The sequence below is a fragment of the Egretta garzetta genome, unplaced genomic scaffold (genome assembly GCF_000687185.1).
Source record: "Egretta garzetta isolate BGI_Z169 unplaced genomic scaffold, ASM68718v1 scaffold325, whole genome shotgun sequence".
NCBI lineage: Eukaryota > Metazoa > Chordata > Aves > Pelecaniformes > Ardeidae > Egretta > Egretta garzetta.
In genome coordinates, this window is record NW_009259833.1 from 869,746 (window position 1) to 880,462 (window position 10,717).

At 40.8% G+C, this 10,717-nt stretch overlaps 1 protein-coding gene across 8 annotated transcripts in view; it reads left to right on the forward strand.

The window, feature by feature from the left end:
* HMBOX1 (homeobox containing 1) overlaps nucleotides 1-10,717 on the forward strand; it is a 70,409-nt gene that overhangs the window by 20,241 nt on the left and 39,451 nt on the right. For all 8 annotated transcript variants that reach the window (XM_035895447.1, XM_035895444.1, XM_035895449.1 and 5 more), the window contains one exon: nucleotides 4,933-5,043. In XM_035895447.1, coding sequence (XP_035751340.1) covers nucleotides 4,933-5,043 — 111 coding nt within the window. The remainder of the gene's footprint in view (nucleotides 1-4,932; nucleotides 5,044-10,717) is intronic.

The following is a 10,717-nucleotide window of genomic DNA, read 5'->3' on the forward strand; positions in this document are numbered from 1 at the left end:
AGCTTACTCGGGGGTAGGTATTTAGCCCTACATGTGGCAGGTGAGATGCCAAATTTTTTATCAGCAGTAATTTGAAGTCGTGTGCTGCAATTTGTTTTAATTGCCACCAGAATTGTATCTGGGTACCAAGTAAGTTACGGTCAGAAGGCAAAGGATAAAGAGATAAATGTAAACTTATTAAGAGATGCTGTCTCTTAGCTTCCAAATGTAGATGGAGGGCGGGGGAGATGTTTTCAGAAATTTAACATCTTTCTGTTACGTACTACAGTAAAGGAGAGAGGGAGGAGTATGCATAGACGAGCCCCTTGGAGCCAGGGTAAATGCTTTGATGGATGATGTCTCTGCAAGGTTTGGAAATACTCCCTTTTCCATTTTTTTACACATGGGGAGTGAAGGAACAAAAAAACCCCCGTACTTTCCTGAGGTCACAGTGGAGCAGGAATTTGAGTTCAGAATTCTCAATTTTTAAGCTGGTAGCATAAAAACTAAACCACCATTAAAAAAAAAAAATCAACAGCAATAAAATGTAGAGGTCATTTAAATAAAACCCAAACAAACAACACAACACGTAGAGCTTTCCAGTGTGCGGTCCTGCTAACCTTCCCAGTTATTCTGCATGTACAGTTCATCCCTGTCCTAGTGTCTCTTGGCTTAATTGATATGAGATCTTCAGGACTTAGCTTTATATTATGCAAAACACACACGGTATCTAGCGCAGTGGAGGGCAGCCTTGAAGCACTGCTGTAACATAAACAAAATCCTTTAAGGTCTGGAACCTACACGCAGGGATGCTGAGCAAATGCAAATACAAACAAAGTGAAACTTAACTAGTTCTGTTGTGAGGAGAATTCAGAAAGTTACTGAATTACCGGTCATCTGAAATGGCAAGAAACTGGATTTTGAAAAACATTTTCCTTCCCTTTTTTTTTTTTTTTGTACTCCTGACAACACAGGGAAAGATTTGTTTTTCTGTGATTTTGATCTTTGCGGTTTTTCTGTAAACAAGCTTTGCTAATCTCCTAAATTGATAGATGTCCTTTGCAAGTGTGTATTATATGAATCCAGGACTTTGCTTACAAACTGAAGAATTAAAACACAGTCAGTTACTTTCTTCTCCAAATCTGATTTATTCCAGGTGCTTCTAAAAATCTCTCCTGAAAGAAACATTAAAGAAATGCAAAGTAGAGTCGCTGAACAAATCTATCTGTGAAGGTGAAAGCCAGTTACCAAAGACTTGATGAATAGCAGTTTTGAGGGTTATGAACGGATTTGTACTGCAGATACCTGTAGCTTTCTCTTGATGACGCATTTTGCCATTTCTTTTATGTATTTGAAAGGGAAATTTTTTCCCCAAATAATTTATGTAGGAGGAAGTGGGGCTGGACAGAAGAGCACGAATCTACTGTCATCTCCATTTTGTTTATAATTATGAATTGTAACCTGCTATGGGAAGGAGTGACGTGTGACACAAGAAGTCAACATTAATCCTTTGTGATTACCACTTCTTTCTTCAGTATTTTCCCTGAGAAAACTAGTTGTGCTCACTGCAGTGTGTTCATGCCTCTGCTGATGCTGAGCCAAGAGTCTTCCTTGAGGTCCATGGTTCAGTTTGAGAGTGAATTTCCTCAAGACAGCTGGATTTTCAGTACTCCAGAGAACTTATTTCATTAATCTGCTTCTGGCAGCAGGATGATTTCTTTTTTCCTGCCAGTGCAATTTCCTAAAGTAGTGTGATTACAGACAATGTGACAGGATGGTACTGGTGGTAGTACTAGTCACTGTCCCTATGAGTCAACTCTGTAAAACCCACTTGAGATGCAAGAAACTCTGATGTGACAACTGGAGGGTTTTTTTAAAGTGCTGAAGGATGGGTTTGTGATTAAGACACTGTACTGGGATCTAGTTGATCCTGGATCAGTTGTTCTGCTGCGGACTTTGCACGTGACCTTGAATCAGTCAAGCTGTTGGAATGTACAGTTTGGGGGCCTCTAAACCAAGCTGATGTACAGATGACAGATATTTTTATATCTTAAAAGCAAGAAAAAGAGGAGTGATTTAGGTAGAGGAAACCTTTTAAGAAGCTGAGCTGTCACCACAGGTCAGCAAAACAAGGAAAGAGCATAATAAAAACCAGAAAAGAATGATAGGAAATGGGACTTAAAGGATCTTCTAGAGGTCATCTGCTAAATTCCTATGACCATAAGCAAGATCAGCTGCCTAAGCTGTACCTGAGATGTTATCTGGGTTTGCGGCACTGCTATAGAAGTTTGCTAGCCAAAGAGCAAAATAATTACAGGCTCTTTGCTAATGCAAAAAATGCTATGGACTGCAGTGCTATTCATGAGATACTGTAGTCAAATAATAACGTACCAAGGATTTATAGTGCGTTTGTTGAATCTGTACATCTTAGTGTCCTTTACAGAGCTCCATTTTGCAGCAGTGACTTTCTAGACTGCGTGGACTCGGAATGAGTCAAATGTGGACGTGGCAATACACAGCTTGACCCTTTTGGTTCCTGCTCCTTTGCTTTGTCTCGAGCACATTGTCTGAAGTGGCTAACATCTGTACCGCTTTATGGCAGCATCAGGCAGCCTCTTGAGCAGAATTTGGATTTTCCACTGTACGACTCTCATTGAAGATACTTAATCTCTATTTATAATTTTTATCTAATAATGCTTTGTATTTGTATCTTACCTTGTTATCCAAACACTCAACAAACGCTAATTCACTGCAATAAGTGTAAGTGGACTGTAGTAAACAAGTGAATTAATGGCGCTGTTACCCATTGATTAATAGGAGCCATGCAGCCAAAAGCAGAGAGACACAAACATTTGTGTCCCACAGAATTGTGTTAAAGAAATGGCTTTTATAAGTCATAATAGTAGGTGAAGAGCTGAAAATCTTCAAAGCTTGGTCTTTTCACTGGCTATGGGGCATCTAGATTGCATGATTTCAGCTAGACTGAAACCTTGTTTTGGGCCGGAGAATTTTCTCAACTTAATTGGCTTCTTTGTGTCAGTTGTGCCAGGGCAGGTTTAGGTTGGACATTAGGAAAAATTCCTTCCCTGAAAGGGTTGTCAAGCACTGGAAGGGGCTGCCCAGGGAAGGGGTCGAGTCCCCACCCCGGGGGGGTTTAAAAGCTGGGCAGACGAGGTGCTTAGGGCCAGGGTTTGGGGGTGGGATGGCAGGGTTAGGGTAACAGTTGGGCTTGATGATCTTAAAGGGCTTTTCCAACCTAAATGATTCTATGATTCTTTTTGGTATTAATGTACATGCTTCCACGTTTATTTGATGTAAACTTGGCAGAGCCTAAGGTTTGTGTTTGGTTAAATAATTCCACTTGCCTAGTAGTATAAACTCAATTATATATCTCAATGTGGGCCCTGGGGGCAGTCAACTCTTGATGGCCCCAGCTGTTTCTGAATTCTTCCAGTTGTGGGGCAAAGGCAGTCTCTGGGAATGGGTGTTAAGAAGATCAGTAGATGTATGGGAAACAAAACCAAACCAGGGTATGTTTTGTGGGCAGACCTCTGTTGAATTGCAGTAAGCTTCTGTACTCGAAACAAAACACACCTATCCCTTTTCCCCAGGACGATTAAAACTTCATAGGCTGCGGAATTCTATCTAAGGAAGAACAGTTAAAAGCATAAACCCCGTAATTTTAAAAATCTGGTTGGAGTAAACCCACCTGAATATGACACCTGAGAGTCAAGTTTAATCATTCTAAAGTTAAGTAGTTTCTATGTTCAATACAAAAAAAAAAAAAAAAAAAAAGGCACAGTAAAAAACCCGTCTATTAGAAGTGGTAAAACCACAGGGGGTTGTTTTTCATGAGTTAAATATGATTATGAGGTCATATAAAACCTTGACGCATCTCAAGAGGCGAGAGGTAGTTTGGTTTCTGTGTGAAAACCAGCCTCCTACCTGCCTTGGTATTACCAGCAAGCAGGTGGTGGCACAGGTGGTGTTCAGCAGTATATTGTTACTTGGAGCACCTCCTAAAACTTCAGTTCCCAGGAGAGTTGAGATGTTGTTAACCCTTTCTGATAGCTGAAGAGCCTTGTGGAAAGCACGGGGAGTCCTCCTACCTGAAGTACTGCTTCAGTTATTTAGCGAAATAGATGGGTTTTGGTGTTTTCAAATGTGCCTACAGTTCACCTCCTCATGCTCTTTTAAACCTCTTTCTTTATTTGGTTCCTCTCCTTCTCATCACTTCCTTTCCCTTTCTGCATCGATCCTTTGTTCAATGTCATGCTTTGGAAATAACTCTATTAACTTCTAGGGGTTTTTCCCCTTTTACTGTTTTCTTAGAAGACTTGCTTTAAAAACTCGGGGACTTTTTGTCCCTAGCCTTCCCTGGATACCTAGAGCTTGAATCCTGCTTTGCTGACAGACGTTCGCCCTTTCTGTTCTGTTTTCTGGCCGTTGTTATAGCTGCTGATAGTTGGCTTGCTCCGTTTCTGGGCTGATTTGATGTATGTCATCACATAAACTGTTTCTATGTTTATGTCCCTTCTTATTCAAGCACTGAATGATAATGATCTCCTAACTATCATTATTTGTATGTAACAGTGGGTAAGGGGCTTGTTTCCGTTTCACGGATGAAGAAATTTAAGAATCAAGGAAGTTGTGGGCAATTCAAGTCAGTGGTAGATTTGGCTTCCCAGTTTGTACCCTCTTTGCTTGTAGGTTGATTGTGCTGATTCCAGGATGTACCTTGTGTGAGGTTGAAAATAACATCAGGGAGAAGTTAAAGCAGTTAGGGACAGGGTGAGGAAGCTTGAACTCTCTGCTTTTTCTGTGATTGAAACATTATGAGTTCCTGCGCTTTGTAAGACAACACCTTTTATCAGTATATAAACCACTTAAAAATGTTTTTAAAAGAACAAGTTTTCCTCTTTCTCTCTTTCCCCCCCCCCTGTTTTTTTACAGGTATCAGTCAGAGCCGGATCTCCCATTGGCTGTTGCAGCAGGGGTCAGACCTGAGTGAACAAAAGAAAAGGGCATTTTATAGATGGTACCAGCTTGAGAAGACAAATCCTGGTAAGCAAATAACACCCTAAACATCTCCTGCTGTCTTATTTATGGAAAAGAAGCCTTTTGTCACCGCTTTTTATTACCACTGATCGTTCACTTCTTGGTCTGCTATACTGAAGAGGTATTCCCTCTGACCAGGTTACTTTTTAGGAGGGTAGGAACAAATCTGTGCTTTGCTTTGTAGCAAATGATCCAGGGCGGACTCATCCATAGCTGTCTGTCCAGCTCCTCGGTCATGGTTACTTGCCCTGTCCTCTCACCGCTAGCTAACTCTGGGAATCAGAAGCAGTCAGTGAAGCCGTAGTCAGCTAACATGAAATATATGCTGAGGCTCTTAAGAATGAACAGATATAAAACATTAATAATGGCTGCATAATATAAAGTTGCAGCAAACCCCCCCACATTTTGGTGGAGAGGAACTTTGGGGTAACTTCAGAGGGTTTTGGGTTGGATCTCAAGCTCATGGATGGGATGTTGATAGTTACAGTGATAAGTTGGAGATGTGTCTCTCAAATCCCACCTGCTTTTCCAAATCTCAAAATAGATCTTAAATATAAAAAGAGAACTAAAGCTCCTCATTATCTGTAACTAACCAGCAATCTTCAAAATCACAGTTGAATTAATTTCCTTGCATTGTTCTTCTCCATAGATTTTGTTTCACCACAGTTCTTATTTCTCCCTTTAGTGGTTTTATTGTAAAGATCAAAATATTTACGTTTAATTTCCTTTAAACAATGGCACGATTAAATTAACTGTGTAATTGTTTTAAGGAATTTAAGACTCAGGCTCTCTAATGTGAACTTGGCTTCAATATCTGGAAATCTATTAAGAAAAATTCCAGTGAAAACAAATCCTCAAAACTTCTGCTTTGTGTGCAAGCTGAAAATCAGGAGGCTCCAGCTGTCAGTTGGCCTGAGAATACTTTAGCTTAAAGTTGGGTGGGTTCAAAGCCACAGCCAAGGCTGTCCTTTCTGTTAAGCATCTAGAAAATTGCTTTAAAGAGTGAAAGTGCCAAGGGCTGTGAGGTGGTGACGAGCTGCAGGGAAGCCTTGATTTTGCAGTGGCTGGAATTGTGATACTAAGGATCTGGTAACTGAAGTTACTGGATACACAACCGTCCAGTATCAGCTGCTCTGAAAGCCTCAACTTGTACCCTGTGAAGCATCTCTTGGCCATTTCCCTTTGATGGGAAGTATTGCCTCCAAGACAATGGAGAGAACTAGAGGTTTTTTGGAAGGTGTATTTTGGAAAAAAAAACCCCAAAGTCCTCTCCTAATGACGAAAACTCTTGTGTGGATCTTTCCTACAGCCTTGCATCTTTTCTTTCCGATACCGTTTGGAGCTGTTTAAGAAACAGTGTTCTGTGCTGGGATAAGAGAAGCCTTGTCAAACTTCTCACTAAGATCTTTACTTCTTCCTCTTAACCTTCTTTCTTTCCTTCCCCATATCCACAAGCTCACACTTCATTTGTCCTTTCGCTCTTGAGAAGTGTCTAAGGCAGGCAGACAGACTAGTAACACTGAAGGTTATGGCTTAAATGGAAATGAATCAACATTAACCTCTACTTTTCTGACGCACTGGAAAAATTTCTTGAAGAGTGGTTGTTTGAGTTTAACCTTTTTCAAATAAGAGATCCTATACAGCATTTTTAAGAAGCATAAAAAGCAAAATGGCTCTTCTGCCTATGCCAAGGGACTAGTTGAGTATGCTTAAATTCCCTTTAGAACCAAATAACGTTTGGTTTCTCTTTAGAGCCTGAGGTAAAGGGGGGAACCTTCAGTTTTCCTGTAGCTGTTGGAAAAGTCTACTTGAGGAAAATGGTTGTGTTATTTATCGTAGAATAATCCACTGCTTTGAGTTATTGCCATCAACTATATTGCAGGTCAGACTGGCTAGCCAAGACATGATTAACATGCATATGTGCACGTGTGTACAGTGTATTAAGGAAGGTACCAACCTTGTCCAAAGCATCCTGGATTTAAATTGCTGTTATAAAACCAATTTGGAGCCTAAGTTTTGGATACTACTTAGAGTATCCTGTGATCAGTAGGCTTGACTAGCTGTTCTGCTGCCTTCTCTAGAGCCAGAAAATGATGAAATCAGTAGAGCCTCCTGCCATGCTCGCAAAGAAGTGATGCTGTCACTGCACTCTCTGTACAGTGTAAAAGATTGTCCTCCTCTGAAGAAACCTCACAGATGAGATGACTGGCATGTGTTTTTTTCTATTCACTCACTAGGAAGTGACATTTGGCGCTTTATTCTCATATATCCCATCTTTTCCAGTTCCAGCTGCTGGGAATAAAATCTCAATCCTTCTCCCTTGAGTGACCGAGTCAGGTCTCTGTGCAGAAACACCTACGTGCTTGAGTTACCAATGGGCAAAGTGAGGTCTTCGGGAACTTTTAGTTTCCCGTTTTCTTTAATTCCTTATTTTGGAAAGCTGGATCTTCAGAGTAAGTTCATTTTATGACTGAATTTGTTTGTACAGTAATGGAAAGAAAACTGCTTAAGATTGAAACATTTTTGAAGGACTAGGACACCAGATATAACCAATTTATGAACTGTAAAGAAAGAATAGTTGTTTCGTGAGGAAGGGACTGGAGATCGCTTGGCAGACCTGTAGCCTTTCCTTGGCTCTGCCAGTTTTTCTGTACGACCCTGAGCAAATGATTTCACCTTTGCACCTCACTTTCCCGTCTTCTAGATAAGGATGAGACTGTTTTCCTGTGTATGATTTGCCTGCCTCGCCTATAAGGTCCTCACAGCAGGGACTGTCTTTTACTATGCTTATATACTGCACCCAGCCAGGAGTTTCTAGTAATATAGGGGACAAAAGATGACTTATAAATACATCAAGAGAGATTTTATTTTTCTGTTTTCAAATGTGTAACGGTGCTACAGAACTCTTTTAATCATCTGCAAGCAGTCCTGCATTTGCTAACCAAAGAACTTTGTGTTGCCTTAGGGCAGTTCTGAGGCATTGCTGCTGTTGAGATGTTGCTAGAAGTTGCTCCTATACAGAAGAGACTCAGCAATTCCATCACATTCCTTATTCACCAGCTCCCTTTGGCCTCTTGAACATGCTGTTTGTTGTTGGCTTGGGTTTGATTGCTTATTTGCATGGGTACTTTCTCTATTTCTCCTATCTTTGGTGGTGGGTGTTCAGGCAACAGCAGACTGGAACATTGCAAAAGAGCCTCAAGTCTCATAGATCAGAAAAAAACCCCACCCCACTTTTCCTACTGTATGCAATAATCTTGCTCAAAAATTTCTTGATCAACGTTTTCCTGGTAGGAGGGATGTCAGAGTTAATAGAAATGCTGTGAATTCCAGTGTACTAATGATTGTAAATTTTTCTGGTAACAGTTGCCAATTAGGGTGAAAGGCAGTTTTTTGTTGAAGGGAAGAAGTCGGTGCTAAATGCTAGTGTTTGAAAGGTCTTTAATCCAATTAATAGGGATGATTTTCATTTAGATCGGGCTTTTTTTGGAAAGGCAACACATCTCTTCTGTTTTGTAGAGGACTGAGAGCATTTTGGCAGTAGATAAATAGTATATGTTTCAGAAGCCAGTATATGAGTGCATAGAGTCCTATAATGTACTGATTTTTTTTTTTTTCCCAGAGCCCATGCGTTTTAAATAAAAAAATAAATATTTCTTTTTACATTGGTAGTTGTTAGCCTGATTAATTTGGCTGGCACTGGGTCTTGGGCAATGTGGAAAGTTTGTTATGGAGTAACTTTAGCATGTCTTTTGCCTCTGTGTACTGCAAACTGAAGCTGGCACTGAGAAATGATTTGTTGAAGTTACAGATGGATACAGACTGCTTCAGTTTAGGCTGGATATTATAAATAAATAAATATTTCTTTTTACATTGGTAGTTGTTAGCCTGATTAATTTGGCTGGCACTGGGTCTTGGGCAATGTGGAAAGTTTGTTATGGAGTAACTTTAGCATGTCTTTTGCCTCTGTGTACTGCAAACTGAAGCTGGCACTGAGAAATGATTTGTTGAAGTTACAGATGGATACAGACTGCTTCAGTTTAGGCTGGATATTTATTTCTGCCAGTCTTCTGTGATAGGAAGGCAGCTGTGGTCACCTTGTAGAAAACCGTGTGCTCATCCTCCTTGAACAAAAGGGAAAAAGGAAGGTAGTTATTATCAAGATGTAGCATCTCTTGTGTTATTCCCATAGCAGTTCTTGTTTAGCTATAAAAGAAAAGCCTACAAAAAAAAAACCAAAAAACAAAAAACCAAAAAACCAGGGGCTGACTGTCCCACGGGATTTGCACTGGAAACGTATTGTTGGTGATTTACTATTTTACAAAGCTGCAGAGAAAACAGTCCCTGCTCTGATCCTTTCCACCCAAGCAATGAGCTCTGTAGGGAACCTTTTGCTGTGCCGGCTGCTGATTCAAATCTAGCCTGGCTCGGGTAGTAACTGAAAGGTGTTTATCATGTGATCTCAGGTCAGTCTGGCTAAAAATAAAGTGTGACATCTGTTCTTATCAGTATAATATATGATAGGTACTTGCTGCAAAGGCTTGCTACTAAATGGTTTTTTGCAGCTGGGAGATGGCCTGAGGCTTGCTCCAGCCATTCTGCGCATCGCCCCTGTACGGCAGGGCCTCTCGGAGACATGTGATGTGGATCAGCAATCGCATGTGATGCTTTTAAGAGCAATGCTCTTTCTTCAGGATAGTGTCTGGGATGTGCTGAGAGAAGGCAGGCCTTTGCCGTGAGGAATTTTGAGTACAGAGATAGAGTTGCATTCCAGCTGGAGAGCACCGCTCTTGCCTCCTCTCCCCAAAACCCACCTACGGCATCCCCAAAGTCATACCCTGCATTTGAGAAAATACTGGCTTGCCCAAAGAAAATACTATATTGTTGCAAAAGGTACTCAGCACTGGCAGGTAGTGAGAGATGTCGCTTTTCATTTTTCTCTGCGAGAGGAGTTCTTCCCAGACGGTTCACCTCTATACCCCTTATAGATGTCTTGCTTTTTGATGCATATACTAAGATGAAAATCTCATACTGCATTTGCTCTGCTCATTCTGCTCAGGAGAGAAGTTTCACTTCTTCTTAAAAGCTGTACGAGGGGGTTGTAAAAAGAATCTGACCTAGTAACGAGGATGTAACTTAGTAAGTTGTAAAGAAGTAGAGCTGGGTGGCGACAAGATTGGAACGAGGTGTTGGAACAGCAGAATAAATGGGAACCCCAAGTGCTCACTTAATTGGGGGAGGTGAAGAAAAGCTCCATAGTTACCTTCTCAAATGTGGCAGCGGTGTGTATGTCCACCACTTCTGCTACTCATACATCCAAACGCATTTTGGGCCTCTGTGCATTCAGATGCTTCCATCTTCATGTGCATGGAAACCCAGCAGTGGGTACTTGCTTGTAATTCTCAGCATACTTCTCTCTTATCTGCTGCTGATATTGATGTTACCCCACAGGAAAGAGAAACAGGTAAATTGATCTAGCAAGGCTACTGAAATAAAAAAGCACCTTATATTCAGTAAGTGAACGTATCAGTAGCAGAAGCAAATTTACGCTTTAAATGCAGATTATTTTTTTTTTTCCCAACCTTAGTCTGAAATTTAATGGAAGTACTCTGTACATTGACGTTAGGCATGACTGATACTCCTGTACTTGTCCTCTGAAATGAAATCTTCAGGTAGGGAA